The 19,368-nt window shown below is 43.4% G+C and overlaps 1 protein-coding gene and 1 long non-coding RNA gene across 16 annotated transcripts in view; both read right to left on the minus strand.

Moving 5' to 3' along the window:
* DNM1 (dynamin 1) overlaps positions 1–13,065 on the minus strand; it is a 110,078-nt gene extending 97,013 nt beyond the window's left edge. For all 15 annotated transcript variants that reach the window (XR_004376143.2, XR_004376141.2, XR_004376142.1 and 12 more), the window contains exon 1: positions 12,685–13,065. Coding sequence is in view for 11 of the 15 variants with exons in the window: in XM_032797882.2 (XP_032653773.1) it covers positions 12,685–12,845 (161 nt within the window). In the remaining 4 variants the exon portion in view is untranslated. The remainder of the gene's footprint in view (positions 1–12,684) is intronic.
* A 1,440-nt stretch (positions 13,066–14,505) lies between these two features.
* Positions 14,506–19,368, minus strand: part of LOC116835130 (uncharacterized) — a 28,340-nt gene continuing 23,477 nt past the window's right edge. The window contains exon 4 of the long non-coding RNA XR_004376129.2: positions 14,506–14,631. This is a non-coding gene — a long non-coding RNA (uncharacterized LOC116835130). The remainder of the gene's footprint in view (positions 14,632–19,368) is intronic.

Consider the following 19,368-nt stretch of genomic DNA (forward strand, 5'->3'; position numbering starts at 1 on the left):
GTTTATTTCCCTTTGTTAGGAGACTCAGGGCATCTGAGTCTTGGGGTCCCACAGGGAAGTTTTGGGGGACCCAAGTGTACCAGGCACTGAAATTCCTGGTTGGTGGCAGCCTATCAGATCTAAGCTGGTAATTAAGCTTAGAGGGTTCATGCTAGCTTCTCAGGTTATGAACGCTAAGGTTCAAATCTGAGTAGGAAGCTATGACAGCAGCACATAGAATGAGGGTTGGAAGGGACCTCAGGAGAGGACCAAAGCAGGACCAAGTCCCAGATCCCTAAATGGGCCCCTCAAGGATTGAATGTTGGGGGAGGGGGGCATTTAGGGATCCGGATTTAGCAGGCCAATGCTCAAACCACAGAGCTATCCCTCCCCCCTGCTGTCTGAATACATACCCACAGGGTTGGGTATGTTGGTACTTGGGTGGCTAGCCCAAGCAACTGCTTGTGCCACTGTGGCCACACTGCTGTTTTTAGTGCACTAGTTTGAGCAGAGCTAGTGCATGTATGTCTACGCATGCTTAGAGTACACCTCCCAGCTGCTGTGCAGACAAACCTTCAGGGAGACATCACAATGTACGGTAAGGAGGCAATTGTGGTTTTCATTATAAACCCCTGTTCTTAGACGTTTATAACTGTATGGGTGGGGAAAGGCTTTCTGAACTGAAAAGTGGCCTGTTAATCGTCATCCTCAAAATATAGGGCCAGATCCTAAAGGACTAGTCTTTAGTCAGACTAGACCAGCTATGAAGCTAATGAACATGGACTTCACAATTTTGCCTTTAGGCCTTTTTCCCTCCCAATGTGCAGGAAATCAGCATATGCTTTTTCCCCCCCCATCTGAGGAAGGCAGAACAACAGACTTTCCAGAGCTCTCATGGGAGGATTAGCTCTGCTCTAAAAAAAAAAAAAAAAAAAGATTGCAGATGTTGAGAAGTGCATACTCAGTGTTTCTGTGGACTTCTGCCTGTTAATGTTCTAAGCAAAAAAGTCCTTTCATACAGCTGAGAAAGAAACTCTGCTCTGAAACATGGCTATGGTTTATGCTCAATCTTAGCACTTTTACAATGCTTCAACCACACTCCTTGGCCTGTTAGTTAAAATCCATGGCAGTATCATAGACTATCAGAGTTGGAAGGGACCTCAGGAGGTCATCTAGTCCAACCTCCTGCTCAAAGCAGGACCAATCCCCCAGACAGTTTTTTACCCCAATCCCTAAATGGCCCCCTCAAGGATTGAACTCACAACCCTAGGTTTAGCAGCCCAATGCTCAAACCACTGAGCTATCCCTCCCCATCAGTGTAAGCTGATGTGTCCTCTTTCAGGGAGACCATATCCTTGCCTTGGCACCTCTGCCATCTTATATCCAGGGTGCAGTATCATTGCTACAAAATGATTGCACTGGCATGATAAACAGGATCTTGACAATTCCTGATACTTGTTACAGCAGCATTACACACCAGGGAATTCAACCTTCCCTCTTCATCCATGTAGCATTAACAGTGTGACCTAGACCCATATTAAAGAGGAAGTGAGAAGTAAGGAGGGGTGGCGTTGGTGTAGTGGGTTATTAAAACAGTATTTTTACTTCCAGAGATCTGAGTTCAATTCTTAAGTCACAAGTGAAAAGGAGTTGGGCTCATCCCAAATCCTATTTTGCATATCTCAGATTATCATGACTGACAGTCTTAGGAGAGGTCCAGGTTTGTGCTGCCAGCCCCAAGCATTCAGAAATCATGAGTAATGTACCAAAAAACATGAGATTGGTTTAAAAATCTTTAGTTTTTAAACCAAACACATTTGGAGTTATTTTTATTTGTCTCTGGGGGCTGGAGCAGTTAGTGGATCACATTTTCAAGCTCTTTTCTGCAACACGAGGGCTAGAAACTTATTTTAAAAATACAACAGGTGAGATTCTTAGTTGGTAAAGTCCCAGGTGCAGGAATCAAGTTAAGAACAACAAATCATGAGATTCTCAATAGAATCGCAAGAGATGTCAACACTAGGCAGGGCAGCAGGAATAACTGCATTTGGGAAATGTGCACAGCATCTACCCCCAGTAAATCTTCATAAACACCTAGTTCACACAAAATGGTAAGAAGAGATTGAGCATTAAAACTGAAATTCCATTCTTCATTCCCTCTGTTATGACTAGATCTGGCAAGAGCTTCAGAATTGAGAACTATAGGAGGCTTTACATACCATATGTGCTGATGGATTTAGGATCAGATTTCAGACTCAGGGCTCCATTCTTCTCTTACTTACGGTGGTGTAAATCAGCTGCAATTTCAATTAAGTCAGTGGAACTACATCAGCACAAAACTGATGTAAGCAAGAACAGAATCAGACTTAGCAGCTGAGTAGGAGCCATGAGCTCCTGATTTCTAATCACAAGTCTGACACTCAATCACTGTGTGGCCTTCAGCAAGTCACTTAACCTCTCTGGCTCCATTTCTTCATCTTTATCATGAGGATTAGGACAATTACTTAAATAATGATTGATGAGGTAAAGTAGTTATTAGTGAATGATTGCAAAGCACTTTGAAGATGAAAAGTGCTACATAGGTGCAGCGTATTATTAATTGTTCTGAACATCTTGACTGTTGAGCTTAAATCAAGCCGTCAATATCATTTTAAAACCATTAAAACAGTGGTATGGCTTTAATAAATACTGAGAGGATGAATAAGAGAGGAACATTCACAAGCATCGTCTTCAGCCACTCTTCACTACCACCCTAATATTTATATTTAGTAACACACAATGAGAAAAAATACCTTCTGTAACTAACAGAAACCCATCAGTTCACTCCAAGTAAACAATATGTAAATTAATGCCTAGATGGATACATTACAAACGTCAAAGATGAAATTAGATAAAGAGGCTGGGGAAGAAAAAGAAGAGAGAATCTTGGAGCTGTCAGAATCAGTACCCCTTACACCAGGGATCGGCAGCCTTTCAGAAGTGCTGTACCGAATCTTCATTTATTCAGTCTAATTGAAGGTTTTGGGTGCCAGTAACACATTTTAACCTTTTTAGAAGGTCTCTTTCTATAAGTCTATAATACATAACTAAACTATTGTTGTATGTAAAATAAATAAGGCTTTTAAAATCTTTAAGAAGCTTCATTTAAAATTAAATTAAAATGCAGAGCCCCATGGAACAGTGGCCAGGACCCAGGCAGTGTGAGTGCCACTGAAAATCACCTCGCGTGCTGCCTTTGGCGCCTGTGCAATAGGTTGCCTACCTCTGCCTTACACAGTCTGGCATCTGGACCCCTCCAGGTCTGAGCAGACTGGTTGAGACAGTGACTCTAGACTTCTTGAAGTCCTGAGCTGTAGTCTGTCTTAGAGTCGGTGGAGTAGCTGATCACATCCTTGTGGACAGATCCCTGTGACTTACAGTCACTGAGGTGCTTTCTGTCCTGGTTCATGATTGAAGCATGTACTTTTCTGACCAGATAAACCTAACCATAATAGAAACAGCCCCTATTCCAACACAATCTTGATTTATACTTCTCTTTTTTCTATCAATACTGTTATAAATCATTATTTGTCAGATCAGGGCCCCATTGTGCTAGGTACCATATAAACATATAGTAAAAGACATTCCCTGTCCCAAAGAGCTTACAATGTACACAGCTCTCCACGTTTCTCTGCATGGCTATATATGTGAGAACATAGGAAGTGCTACAATTAAACACACTACTGATCCATCTAGCCTGTATCCTACTTCCTGCTGCATCATAACACAGATCCATCATATCTTGTAGTCTCTCTCTGATAGTGGCCAATGCTGGCTGCTTTAGAGAAAGGCACAAACTCTCCATATAATACACTTAATTATGCAGTACTGTACCAAGGAGGTAATTTCTTCCTCATATCACCTGGTGAATGTGAATTGCATGGATGTCTACAGCTCTCTGGCAAATCATCTCAGTAAATAAGATTACAGATCCTCCATTTTAAAGAATTTTAAGATGAATGTCATTGTACTTATTACTGAAGAGTTTGGATTTAGCTATTAATAAAAGGGAGACCCTTTCTTTCCCGTATAACTATTGTCACTTCTCTTGCACCATCTATGTTAAGATCAGAGCGCTTCCATTCATGAATTAAGATTATGTATGATGTGATATAGATCATCATATCACATCTATGACTTAAGTAGTAGCGTTCTCTTGGTTCTACAGATGGGGAAGTAAGATACAGAAAGGTTAAGTCACACAGCAAATGAGTGGCAGATCCAGGAATAGAATTTAGGTCCCCTGAGACCTAGGCTTGTTCTTTAGCCACAAGTTCCACCTACCCAGTTACTTACGTGTCCCCCTCCATTGGTGCTCTAGTTTTCTGAATCAGTGTAGATGGGCCAGATTCACCCCTGCAGTATCTCCTGCTGGTCGTCCTGGGAATTAGCTCACTTCCAGCCAGGAGCGCCCTCTGCAGCCCCATGATCCAATCCACCTGTCCTCTGCTGGCCCCCCAAGTCCCTCCCAGGACCCCAGTGGCCCTTTAACTGGGTCTCCCCCTCCCAGGGGAACCCCCACCCCACTATCCCCACTTTGCTTCAGTATTGGCTACTGCCCAGTCTCCATCTCACCCCCATTCACTGGGGCAGACTGCAATATCAGCCACTCATCATCAGCAAAGGGGTTTGGACCTGCTGCCTTTGCCTACCCCTGGGCTGCCCCCTGCAACTCCCAGTACCACTTGGCCTCATGCTAGGCAGCAGCCTAGGGCTTTCCAGACAGGAACTCCCCAGCCCTGCTCTACTCAAGGTATCTTATCTCTAGCACCCTACAACCAGGCCCTTCTCCCTCTACAGCCAGAGAGAGACTGTCTCAGCTTCTAGCTCACTGTGTGTTAAAGGGGCCAGCTGGGCCTGATTGGGACCTGGCCACAGCTGGGCCTGCTTTCTCCCAATCAGCCCAGGCTTCTTGCCCAGCTACAGCCCTCTCCTGGGCTGTTTTAAGCCCCGAAGGGCAGGAGCGGGTAGCCACCCCGCTACAATCAGGATATGCAAAAACAGTTCTGAGATCAGAGGGGATGCTGTTTAACTGTGATGAGAGTGTTGTCCTGTTGGAAAGACTACATTTCCTACCATGCATCACAACACTGAGGTGTTTTTAAAATACAGATCTAGTGGCAGCTCTCCTCCCTACCAGCTGTGCCATGACTTGCTTCATTATACATTGCAAAGAGGAAGGAAAGGATTATACCCACAAATATTTTCAAAAATTCCATTTACCCTGTGTCTCATGAAGGCAGTGGATTGACTATGGGTATTGATAGCAGGTTACTTTTCATTCAGAGATGCTTCCCAAAAAGTTAATTTTATCACTGGCATCTGGCCAGAAAACCATTACATTTTGGGTGGCTGCCTGTAACCCCCTTAGACACTCCTCTGGTTTCGTTACATAAGTGCACTGAATGAAAAATCCTAGCATTGGTTCATATGGGTGGAGCACACATAGGTTTGGCTCCCGCTTACAACTAAAATCTCTGCTCAGTACACCATGGCAAAGTTTGCTCCTGCAGCTAAAACGCCAAGAGACAGATTTTCTTTGATTCATTAACTGTTATGTTAACTTGGTTGCTCTCTGAAGGGCTTATCCTGCAAGATGCTGAGCATCCTCTAATTGGAAAATCCCACAGATTTCTACTAGGCAAGATCGAGCCCTAAGTCAGTGCAAGCTGGGGATGCTCAGCATCTTGAAGCATCAAACCCTAAGACAGGCAAGGGAGGGATTAAAGTTTTTATCTTATTTTACTGTATTAGAACAACATTTACAGATGTGGCCTCTGATTTGGAGCACCTCAATTTCTGTAACCAAACCTGAGGCACCCACTCAACTGGAGCTGTGGCTGTTCCGCATCTCTGAAAATCAGGCCCAAAATGTCTCAAGTTGGGTCTCAAAACACTTGCCTTTAATTCTCTAACTTCACATCATTATATTTGTACATAGTTATGTACAACATGGTGAATGTTTATACGCTCTTTAGAAAGTCTAGTGATTAGGGCAGGGAACTGGCATTCAGGACTCCTGAATGCTGTTCCTGATGAAGGGCTCGTCTTCACGTACAGTGCTTTAGTGAAGACGCTAATACGCCAACAGGAGAGCTTCTCCCATCGGTGTAGGTAATCCATCTCCCCAAGAGGCGGTAGCTATGTCAGTGGGAGGAGCTCTCCCATTGACATACCATCGTCTACACTGGGGGTTAACTCGGTATAATTACATCGCTTGGGGTGCGGGTTTTTCACATCTCTGAGTGACGCAGATATACCAATGTAAGTTTAAAGTGTGGACCTGACCTCAGTGGGCACTCAGATCACTTAGCACCTCTGTGCCTCAGTTCAACACCTGTAACACTGGCATACTAACATTTGCCTACCTCAGCATAGTACTGTGAAGATTAATTAATGCCTGGAATGCTAGGAGAGCCTCAGATGAAAGGCACTACAGAAGTGCAAGGAGGAGGAGGAATGTGTGTGTTCACACTAGGAAAAAAGGTGTGTTCTTACCATGTCAGCTAACCTGGCAATTAACACATGATATAATCCTAGTGAAGACAGCGCAGTTTGTACTTTTCACGTTAGCAGGTTGAGGTAAGCCCTAGGGGAGCCTAGGGTTTACTTTAATTTGCTAACACCTGTTAAAACTACAACTAACTTGTCTTCACTAGGATTTTACCCCTTGTTAATTACCACATATTAGCAAACATATGGTAAGAACACACTTTTTTCCCTATTGAAGACAAGGTCGACACTTACGTTACAGTGTAGGAAAATGTCAAAAGAGCTAAGGTGAAAAGTGTAGTGGTTCTAAGGGTGTGAGACCTCTGTGCACTGCTTCAGGAAATAGTGATGATATATAATATACAAAGAAACTTCTGTTTATTTAGGGCTTGACTCTTCATCCTCACTCATGTCAGTAGCCACAGGACAAATCACGTGAACAAGAGTTGCAGCAGGGATATCTAGGTTTGCAATTATATATTGGTATTCACTGTTTACAATATTCTGATCATCCATGTTATGTTTTGGCTCAAAGGTGTGTCTCCTGCTGCTTTTCCTTCCGCAGGCAATTGCTGAGAGCTATGTACATTTCTCTTGAGTGAATTCCTTTTTCTTGTGGCTTATCGTGGCATGCTATATACACTTAACTCTTGTGCTGCATTGTCCTTTGTTGCTTTGTATTAATCTTAGGAAAATGGATGTATGGTCTTCATTAAATACCAGAGGCTTACCACTGTTTGTGTGTATACATACAACTACATCAAACAAAAAAGTTATAATTCAGGTGGTGGAATATAAATGGATTCCATTACAAGACATGAGCTCAGGGCTAGGAGTTTCTCATGCTGTCAACCTCTATTGCCCTGGACAAGTCACTTCACCCTGCATGCCTCACTCTTCCAGTCTTTAAAATAGGGATACGATTACTCACTTTCCTCACAGATGTGTGTGTATTGTATAATGCTTTTAAGGTTTACCACATTAAGGTCCCTTTACAGCACTCTGGATGTGAAAAGGAGTCCCAAAGAGGGCATCAACCACTTTAAGGCCCCTTTATGCTGCCACAGTTGTCTAAAGGGGTCTTGGTATAAATTAAAATCAGACCATTAAAGTAATATATAAATGCTGAGTGTTATGCTGTATGGTGAGTGGACATAAGAATACCTACAGGCGGAGATTTTCAAAACTACCTGAGAGCTCTGGACCCCCAGTTCCCATGGACAGCATTGACTATTTCACCCCAGTGTTTGCTCGAGAAGAGAGAAGTTTCAGCTCCACACGTTTTGAGGATGAGTGAGTAGTGATGTACCCCTGCTGTACCTGGACAGGCCAATGCGTGCTTCTGAGATATCATTTGCTTTTTGATAATCTGTGTCCATGAAGATTGCCTTTTCTGAGGGAATATCTAGGCAGTGCTGTATCTAAAATACTGACAGTGCGCCTTTCCATTACAAAGCAATTTACAAATATCACCTAATTAAGCTTCATATCATCATCTCTGGGAGGAAGGCAAGTATCACTATCCCTGTTTTACAGGTGGGGAGAATGAGTCACAGAGACATTAAATTACTCACCCAAAGTCACCAAGTGTCAGAGGCCAAATAAAATCCAGAACAAACTTCTTGGCTCCTAGCCTTGTATTCAATCTACTGCAAAACACTTCTCAAGGCTCTAGCTTAGTATTGGCAGGGCTTAGATTTAAATTTGTTCTTTTGTATTCTTTCACCTATATGTTGAGCATCCTCTTGAGGCAAACACATTAAGACCAAGTTTTTGTACACATATAACTATGTTGGTTAGGGGTGTGTTTATTTTATTGAAATAGTTATACCAGTACAATCCCTAGTGTGGTTACTGTTATACTGGCATGAAGGTACTTATACTGGGAGAGTTCCCCTTGCCATATGGGAATATCCTATTTCAGTATGAGCACATTTATGCCAGTAGAACTAGATCCTCCATGGTTGGTTGGACCGCTTTAATTATAATGTATAGTTAAAACAGTATAAATGTGTGTGGACAAGGCTTAAGACTGCTTACTCAGCATGGAAAGTATTCCACCTTTGGAAGGGGCTTGATTTGGATATAAAAGTTTTTATGATGGAAGGAAGGTCTTAAGGCTAATGCTTAGGTCTGGGATTAATCAAATGTTCGGTTGGTTCTCATTGCTGTGTCACTTTGGACAAGTCACTTAGCGGCACTGCATCTAAGTTCTTTCAACTAATAGTGATAATAATTTCCTACTTCCTGGGATATTGGAAGGCTTAGTTATCTCATGTCTTTAAAATATATTGAGATCACTGGACAGGAGGGCATCTTTTTATTTATTTATTTACTGTGCCATGTGCCATAAAAGGAGAGTGAACATTTCTGGACTTTGGAAACAACTGTGTGAACTTTGCCTTAGATGTCCCCATTCTCCTGCTTACAAACTCTCTATTTGGGAAGCCCAATCTCAGATTAGAGCAGCATCAAGTATCCCCATGCTTTACTCCTCCATCCAAGCAGTTCATCCAACACTGGCAATGTGTAGGGCCAATTCATGCAGGGACTCTGAAGTAGCAAATAGGCAGCAGGAACAAAAAGGGAAGGGTGACGCCATAAGATGTTGTTCTAGTGGTAGCACATCCACAGTAGCCAACGCTTAGGCATGACCAAAACGAAGCTTCTTGCCAGCTCTGAGGCCTCAGCATAAACCAGTCTGGGAAGATAAATGTCAGCTGCCCTTCTATCAGTCCCATCCCACACCATTAGAGGATTTTACCATCATCATCTGGTGTTAGTCACCATGCTGAGTCCTCGGCAGCAGAAGCACATATAGCAGCCACATCGACATCTGCTGTTATAAATACAGGCTTTGCATTGTTGGGTAATCCGTTAACAGCAGAGTAAGTGATACTGGGAGAGTAATTAGCAGTGACTAGCAAACCATTGCACTCAGAAAAAGAAGTACTTGTTTCATAAGATATCAAACAAAATAACATTTATTGCATTCAGTGTAGTTCCTCTGTATTTTGAAAAATTCAGCACACACTGAATGTTGGTGTTAGCAGAAGATGCTGGATTGGAGCCCTAGAGACTGAAGTCCTGTTTATCCATGGATCAGGTGTGATGTTAGTGAAACCATCCCCATTCTACCATGCTGATGTGATCTGGAGGAACTATCTTTAAAACGAAGAGGGGAGTTTAATCTTCATGAAACATTCAACCTTCAGCCTCTCTGCTGAGACACCCCCATCAAAAGGGCCAACTACTGTTAATTGTGTTGGTGTTGTTTGTTTTTTAATGTGGATAACTGTCCATGTGGAACTGGGCTGAGACCCATCAAACTCATTTCATATTGTGCACCGAACAGCTGTCAGGTGGTGATGACTCAATCTCACCCACAGCCTGATCCCCAAAAAAATGGCGACATAGGCCTCTCTATAGCAATAACCATGTTTTAATGTATGTGGTCCTGCCATGTTATAACACAGATTCTTCCTTCTTGTCTGAACAGAAAAAAACCATGTCATAATTATAGACGATTAGGGTTGGAAGGGACCTCAGAAGGTCATCTAGTCCAAACCCCTACTCAAAGCAAGACCAATCCCCAGACAGATTTTTACCCCAGTTCCCCAAATGGCCCCCTCAAGGGCTGAACTCACAACCCAGGGTTTAGCAGACCAATGCTCAAACTACTGAGCTATCCCTCCCCCTTAACATGATTCATGTTAAGGAACCATATTTTAGTCTAGATACCGGTGAAGATCAAAACACAGCTCCCTAACATGATTTTCTCTGTCCACACAAACAAGGAAAAAAATACCTTAGAACCTGGCTGGGTCACAGCCATATTTAAATGCAATTGGTTTTGTAATGTAGACTGGTACTTTCAGTGACAAGAGGTTTCATATCTATTACCAATCCCCTGAGCCATCCAGCCATCTAATGGCATCAAATGGAAGAAGTCAATAGTTCCCTTTGATGCATTTTCTATTTTTTCTTCAATTATTACCCTGAATGATTGTGTTTTCATCTTGTCCTGTCAGCTCCTGTGTGGGTACCCTTCATTACTTTATTATCCTAAAAGCTCTGGCACCATTGAGAATCTCAGGCTCTTTTGAATATGCAATGATGGGAGGTTTTGTTTAAACAACTACTCTGATTCTTGCTCTGTTTTCTTTTCCCGAGAAGCAAAAGTGACATCTCCCTAATGCCCACTGTCTCTCATGGCTCAGGGACACCTACAGCATATTGGACCATATTGGACCATTCTGTTCATATACCAGCAAAGATGGAGCTATTCAGGCTCATTACAGGCTCTTTCAATGATAAAAGAGTTATAAAAATAATTTCGTTAGTAGATGTCACAGTGCAAGGACTAGGGGGGGCAAAAAAGAAAGACAGAGAGCGCCCACGCAACAAAGCAGGGAAAGAAGAGGGAGAATACAGTTTGTGGAAGAAAATAATCTAACACTCTGTCACAGCAGCAGTTCCTCCTAGGGAAATCAGCAGCAACCTGCATCCTGGTCATAGAGGATAGCAGTGCCTAATAGGGAAGGATTATAGCAAGGGCCACAATAGCTTAACCAAGCTACAAACAAGCTCAAGATGCACTCCAGGTGCTGTATATACTACATATGTGCAGACCACCTTCCCTGGTCACCTGCTATTTGTTGAAGCTGCTGGTGATTATTGTGAAGGTCACATGAAGGGAAAGCACCAGAATATTACTGTCACAAAATGGTAGCACCCAGGCAGTTGAGCACATAGGGGAATAACCACTGCTTTTTCTCCTTCTCCCTCCAGCTCCTGACATGGCATCCACCATGGAGGACAGGGGGGTGGGGTGGGGTAATTGAACTTAAACTCCACAGCTGCTCAGCCTCACAACAAGCACATCCCTTAAGGTGCCTATGTAGCGTTCAAGGCATGTCCTGTATCTAGCCAGACACAATCAGGAGCAGAGGACATGCTGTGTGACCCTAGTCTTCCTAGCATTTCACCTTGGGGGATTCTTCAGGGTGAAACTTATAACAAATAAGAAATCTAGTCTTGATGGATCTATTCAGATCACAATGGCCGGTATTTAACAGGCTTTGTATACAGTTATATATCTGCACACACAATATTCACTGATCAGTATTTTTTAGAATCACCATAGATAATTCATTGCCAAAAATGATGCAGAAGTGGTATCAATTTTGGCTCTGGCTTGCAGGTCTCTAATGTGTGATAAAAATAAAGGAGAACCCAGAATGTGGCTATTTTTCCTCTGACATTTCTATCCCTGACATTACATAACATATGGACCTTTTGTCTGTGCTTTACTGAGTTTCCATTAATTTTCTGTACATTCTATACAACCATCTATGTTATTCATTCTCTCCTTGAGGCAGTGCCTTCCTCCCCTATTCCTCATCCTCCCCACCCTGCCAGTGCCCAGCAGCAATCGTCCTCCAGCAGCGGGAGTGAAGGGAGACATCCTACCATCCTGTCTCCTTGCTCATCCCCAGGATTCTGCCTTCTTGTATTTAGCTCCCATAAATAAATAAATAAATGATTTAGGATTAAAACCATTAAATCTCCTGTGATGTGGACAACACATCAGCTCAGTTCCTTCCTACTCCCTCTCCCTCTCCCACAAATGGCTTCTTTTGTGCATTAGTCACTCCAAAAGCAGGATTTGTCTGGTGCTGCATCCTCCTCTCAACCTCTTTCACACACACACACTCCCTCCGCCCCTCCCAGCCCACCAAGCAATATGCTGTCCAGCATTGATCTGCTTTGATCAGTTCCCAATCAGATATTACCATTTCAAAGCAGACATTTATACACACACATGCACTTCTAATCTTATGCTGAGGGGAGGGCTCTCCTGCTAGTGAAGGTGACAATCAAGGGAATGTCACCCGTCACAGAGATCCTGATTTCTGCATTGTAGGGTGCAGTACAATCTCGGCACTAGAATGTGTGCGTGTAGCAGGCGCTGGGATGATCCTTCTCTAGTATGAATCCCAAGTTCAGAGGAGCAAGATCAGCACCCCCACACACACACACACTGTCCTGGATTGCACTGCATTAAGCGTTGCACTGCATGTCCATTGAGCAATGCATTGCACAACATAGATGCATCAGGGACATCAGCCCCCACAACATCCCCTATAATCGTCTATATTTTAAAAGTCTTACCTTCCCACAAAATTTTCCAGCACTGAGCTCTTGCCGGCGCTCTGTCCCCCCACCACAGCTATCTGGGGTAGGTCCAAGTCGGCATTCTGGCCGATGGAAGCGAAGGCATCCTGGAGCTTGTTGACCAGGGGGATGAGGTCTTCCATCCCTCGGTTCCCCATGTCTGCAGCTCCGCCTGGGCTCTCGCCTCCTGGGCTTGCAATGCAACCGCCTCTTTCTCCCTGCTTGGTTTACAAAGGATTTACTGCTGGGGTTTGGCCCCCCAAGCCCTCATCAGGGGTTGTCCCCACCCCACAGCTAGGTGGTGGGTTGGTTTGCCCTCCACTGCCACCTAACCTAGGTCCCTGGATCTCTGCAGCAGCGCTGTTACCCCGACTGCCACCTCAATAGAGCGCACGTACCAGCAGCGGCCGCTAGAGGGCTTTGAGCGCCCTCCTGTGGTCCGAGAGCTTCATGGGAGTTGTAGTTCATATAGGTAAATGTAAAGTGATTGCTAAAGGGAGCTATGCCGTGAGCCAGGTGTCTTCTGCTCCCAAGCAGGGCCACTAAGAATAACGGAGGCTTCCAGTGTCTCATGGAAACACAACACAATGCTCCATCACAAGAGGGGGGTTCAGAATTGGCATTCAAATCAACCCTCCAGAATGTGAAATCTGGAGGGTCTGCATAATCCCTGAGATATTTGTAATGAGGAAGCCAAGAATATTTCACTCCTCTCGAACTGGAGGACCATACAAAAAATCAGTGCTGACTTTAAATATTCAAGAGACACTGCAAATTAATAGCTAAATATATTTTTAAATAATATCTCTGTAAATAATCTCAGTTCTTGTAAGTGCCCTTACCTAGTTTACTCATCACTAAAGTATAACTTTATTTATTTATTTTACTTTTAATTTACTTTTCACTGTTGTTGCTGTTTGATCTTTGCTTTTCACATTTCCCAGAGCATAGACAATGAAGAAATCCATTTCACTTTTGTTCCCAGTCAATTTCCATTTCTGGTTGTAATGCACTAGCAATTGCTGCTATGTTTGATTTACCAAAAATCCAGGGAAATGTTTTATGTGTTTCAACTGATTTTTTTTTAAAGCGTCAGATAATAAAGAGGAAATGTTTGGCTTAGTTTGCAAAATAATGTTTTTACAAAAGTAATATTTAGGGCCATAATTAACCTGAATGTGTCTTTGGTGAAAACAAAAATATTTTTTACAGGTCAGAGTCAAAATAATTTCACTCTGCCCATGTAGATGTTTGCAGTCCTCTCCCCCTTTGCCCCGCATCTTGATAGAAAAGCTGACATTTACCAGAGGTTTGCTGTAATCAACAATTCTAAAAGTTACATAACATTGATTGTATTTGATTGCAGCTATCAACGCTTTTTGCTAGAAATAGCACCATCAAACTATCCAAATATTGGACTGCTATCTGGTTGTTTAACATACTAAACAGGCATTTCACTCTGAGTGAGCGTATGTTCCAGAAATCATCACTTAGGATCGTTCTGTTACCCGTGAGATCTGAAATTAAATTAAAACATTTGTGTTTCTCTTCAAAAAGGCTTGCAAAAGAACATTGGAAGTGCATTGTGTCAGCAATTGACATTCAAAATCATGCCTTAAAAAAAAATCTGACTAATGTAACCAGAGGAAGGGAGAGTAGACTGGGATGCAAGGGATGCAACAACAGGATTTCTTATGAGTTCTCACTCAGGTATTCTTACTTTCATATTTATTTTTCATTAAATTAGAATTTAAATTATTGATAATCTTTGGCTCTCACTCTTGCTCTCAAGCCCAAGCCCAAGCCCCTTTTGTGGAGTCTGCAGGTCTGATCTGAGCTCTTTATACCCTGCCTCAGTTCAGGAACAGGTGAGGCAGCAGGGGCAAGAGGAGTGCTGGGGAAACTATCAAGAGTAGCAGTCTCCTTCTACATGCAGACAAGAAACTAGGGAAGGGGAGAAGAAAAGAGTGAGAAATCTGCAGAAAATGACAGTAAATTGTGTTGATGCTTTCAGTCAAAATCTGTAAATTATCATTAACGTTACCCTGAAAGCTGCACAGAACATGGTGCCTTTTACCCAGTTTTCAGATGCACTTGTAAATGAGGATGCAATATTGGTATACATCATTACTGATGTAAGGATTCATTACATTTCACTATTGCCACATAGAGAGTCTACTTCTGCAACAATTCCTGTCATGTAAATCATAGGCAGCAAAGCGAGAGCCCCAAGTACAAGTATGAAAGAACTCATGTGGTCTGATTTTAAGAGATAATGATCACCCGCACCTCCCACTGGTGTCAATGAGAGCTGTGGGTAATCAGCACCTCTCAAATTCAGATCCCTCATTTTCTGCTTCTGTAAGAGACTGTTCATTCCAAAGGTATCTGCTGAGTGTCAAGGTGTGATGGTGCAGGCCTTGTGACTCCAAAGCATCTCCTTGCTTGATGACTTATACAGCAGTTTGTAGCAGTAGTTAAAAAAAACAGAGCTATGTGATCATCCTGTATAGCAATTACTGGAGGAAAAGAGAGACTTGGAAATGAGTAGGAAATGTCCAAGCAGGAATAGACAGGGAAAACTCCAATTTCTTTCTAGGCTAGAAAGCCCTGCTTTGAGACATGCAAATAAAGAGAAAAGGTAAGAGAGAGAAATTATTTCTTTAATATGTTTTAAATTATCTAGGGCCACATTTTCAAATTAATGTCTATAAATGCACCTGTGGATAAATGTGCTCCTATTTCCAAGTCCATTTGTTTCCATGCAAGCATGTAGGTAGGTGCATTGGTTTTGTGGGAGTAAATCCCCATTAGCTTATGCAAACAGACCTGCCCACAGATATTGTTAGTGCAGTCTGAAAGTCCTTGTTTGAAAATATACCCCTTAAAAAGTGATCCATCTGAGCAAGTGGCTAGCAGAGTGCACCTCCACAAGACAGGGAACTGCCTCTTGCTCCTCAGACTCGTGGAGGCAATGCACTCACTCCCCTGGGGAAGAAAGTGCCCAGACCCAGGGCTAGAATGCACAGGCAAACTAGGCACATGCCCAAGGCCCAAATTCATTTGGTGTGTGTGTGTGAAAATTGCAGTGCCACTCACTCAAATTAGGCCAGTGCCAAACTGAGGAGGAACAGGATTGTCACCAATACCATGTTTATCAATATAGGAGTGAGTGGTGCTGTGACATGATACTTGGGCTCCCCATATCTACCATAATCACTGGACCACCAAAAGGCTTGCCATGCCCCTATCTCTCCCCCTGCCCCCATCTGATGGGCACCGCCCCCAGAGGAGAACTTCTGTTCTAGCGGGTAAGAAGGGGGTGGCACACTGCAGTTTTACTTAGGATAGCAGATTGTCTTGAGTGGCCTCTGTTTATGTTGGAGCAAGTACAACATAAGTGCAACATCAGCTGTTCATTGTTATTCAGATTAGAAGGCAGGGGCCCATATAAATTTATGTTTGCCTCATGCCCAGTGATGGGTTAATCTGGCCCTGCCCAGACCAAACCAAACAAAAAGAGTGGACACTATTACAGGGTGCATGTACATTGCCTAAAAACTTGCAGCAGGGAGTCTCAAAGCCACGGTCAACTGACGGAGGCTCACACTACAAGGCTGAAAATAGTAGTATAGACATTCCTGCTTGGGCTGTAGCCCAGGCTCTGAAACCCAGCAAGAGGGTGGGTCTCAGAGGCCAGACTCCAGGCAAGGGTGATCAGACAGCAAATGTGAAAAATTGGGAAAGGGAGTGGGGGGTAATAGGAGCCTATATAAGAGAAAGACCCAAAAATCTGGACTGTCCCTATAAAATAGGGACATCTGGTCACCCTACTGCAGGCCAAGCAGGAACCTCTACGTTGCTATTTTTAGCCCTGTAGCATGAGCCAGTTGACCCAGGCTCTGAGATTTGCTGCTCCGGGGGTTTGGTTTGGTCCTGCAGTGTAGATGTACCCTCAGGGTTCCATGGAAAAAGCAGTATGTAATCATATAGTTAAAGAGTATCACAATACACATGCAGGATGGGAACAATTAGAACCCTAAATATAGGAGCCACTGCCAGCTCTCCCAATAATTTATTATCATAACACCCATAACATCTGTGAGATAAAGAGGTGCTTTTATCCTCATCATGGAAAATGGGGAACTGAAGCACATGCAGATTTATAAAGGTATTTAGCAGCAAAAAATGCAGATAGATGCCTACTGGGGAATTCAGAAGTGTTTAGGTCCTTCTGAAAATCCCACTAGGCACCTAAACACCCTTACAATCTGGTCCTAAGTGACTTGCCCAAAGTCACACATGAAGTTGCAGCAGAGTATGCAATAGAGCCTGGTTCTTCTGAGTCCCAGGCTTGTTCCCAAACTACTGGGTCAGCCTTTCTTGCTAACCAAAGTCTCTAGGACTCTGATACTCAGACTGCAGCTTGTGAGCCACAAGTGGCTCTTGAACGTGACTCTTTGCAGCACATGATATTAAAACACTGTGTGATTTAATTATTAACCATTCAGGATCCTTTTTCTATGTTATTAATCAATTAAGTAAGTTATTAACCAAGCAGGATGATTTGACTATGATCATGTGTTTCCTTACTCATGAAGAGGTGTTGAATATATAGTACAGTAGTAAATTAAATAATTAATTCACACTACTATAGCTCCTTGGGAGTAATGTTGATAATTAATTTGGCTTCTGAAGCACTGAGGTCCGAGTATCACTGCTCTACGATCTTCTTACAAGGGCTTTTTCCTGCTCTTCCACCACTGCAAATTATTCAGCCCTGGCAGTTTTTGGAGTAGGGTAATTATGGTGGAGGAAAAGGATCAGTTATGTGGAGCAATGCGAAAAAGACTCCATATAAATTTTCCCATGACTGTTTCCTGGGTCAAAACTTAAACCACAAAGATTAACAGGAGTGTGTTTTTGAGCCATCAATGACTGGCTTAAGGAGTGTAGGCATTAACACAGCTAGCCATTAAGGGCCAGGATCTCCAAATAGGCTATTATAAAATCATGACAGTATAAAAAAGTCGAAAGAAAAAAAAAGCCAGCTAAGAACCAATCCTGCAACAATTAGTCTTGGAAAAGTCTTTACTTGTGTGAGTAGTCTCACTGAAGTCAATGAGACCATTCACATGACTAAGGGCTTTTCACCTGAGTAATCATTGCAGGATTGCTCCCTAGAACAGTAAACAGTCAAACAGCAAACAACCAGGACTTCAGTCTTATTGTCCCACTAGATGGAGTCTAAGGGTACATCTACACTATGGGATTATTCCAATTTTACATAAACCGGTTTTGTAAAACAGATTGTATAAAGTCAAGTGCACGCGGCCACACTAAGCACATTAATTCGGCGGTGTGAGTCCATGGCCGAGGCTAGCGTCGATTTCCAGAGCATTGCACTGTGGGTATCTATTCTGTAGCTATCCCATAGTTCCTGCAGTCTCCCCCACCCCTTGGAATTCTGGGTTGAGATCCCAGTGCCTGATGGGGCAAAAATAATTGTCGCGGGTAGTTCTGGGTAAATGTAGTCACTCATTCCTTCCTCTGGGAAAGCAATGGCAGACAATCATTTCGTGCCCTTTTTCCCTGGATTGCTCTGGCAGACGCCAAAGCACGGCAACCATGGAGCCTGTTCAGCTTTATTTTGTTACTATCACCATATGTCTACCTGATGCCGCTGACAGAGGCGATACTGCAGCGCTACACAGCAGCATTCACTTGCTTTTGCATGATAGCAGCAGACAGTACAAAACGACAGATAACTGTCTCTGCTATCATGGGTGCCCCTGACTGAGGTCAGCCAGAGGTGCAAAGGCAAAAATGGGAATGAGTCCCCGAGTCAATTTCTCCTTTATGGTATCTAAAAATAGAGTCAGTCCTGCCTAGAATATGGGGCAAGTGTACTAGAGAACCAGTGTATCAGAGAGCACAGCTGCTCCATGTCAGATCCTGCAGAAATGACTAGCTGCATGCCATTCACAGGGGTTCCCCCTGCAACAACCCCACCCGTTGCTTCCCTCCTCCCCAACCTTCCTGGACTACCGTGGCAGTGTCCCCCTCATTTGTGTCATGAAGTTATAAAGAATGGAGGAATAAGAAACAGGGACTTGTTAGTGAGATAAAATGAGGGTAGGCAGCCTCTCCGCTGCTATGACAGTCAGGCAGAACATTAACGGTGTGGGGGAGAGGAGCCAGCATCCCGCTGCTATGACAGTCCAGGCAGGACATTAAGCGGTGCAGGGAGAGGGCCCGCATCCCGTGTATGATAGTTCAGGCAGTACAGAATCTTTCTTTAAACAGAAAGGAGGGGTGATGGAGCTCAGTCCCCAGTTGCTATGATGAGGACAGATACCAGCCATTCTGTACCATCTACTGGAATGACGCGGAATCATTCCTAATTTTATCTAGGCGCCCCAGCCAGCTTCACCTGAGGCCAGCCAGCACACGGCGATGACAAGGACAGCTAGCAGTCCTACTGCACCATCTGCACCAGGAGGGGAAGGACGGATATCTCTTACTGCCGCAGCATTGCATCTACCAGCAGCATCATAGACATAGGTACATTGAAAGAACGTCAAGAACCAATTTCTTCCCTTTCTTTCACATGGGGGAGCATAAATGTCAAGCTATATCCTGACCACGCCGACATGTGTTTGAACCTACAAGGCATGGAGC

The sequence above is a fragment of the Chelonoidis abingdonii genome, chromosome 24 (genome assembly GCF_003597395.2).
Source record: "Chelonoidis abingdonii isolate Lonesome George chromosome 24, CheloAbing_2.0, whole genome shotgun sequence".
Lineage (NCBI taxonomy): Eukaryota > Metazoa > Chordata > Testudines > Testudinidae > Chelonoidis > Chelonoidis abingdonii.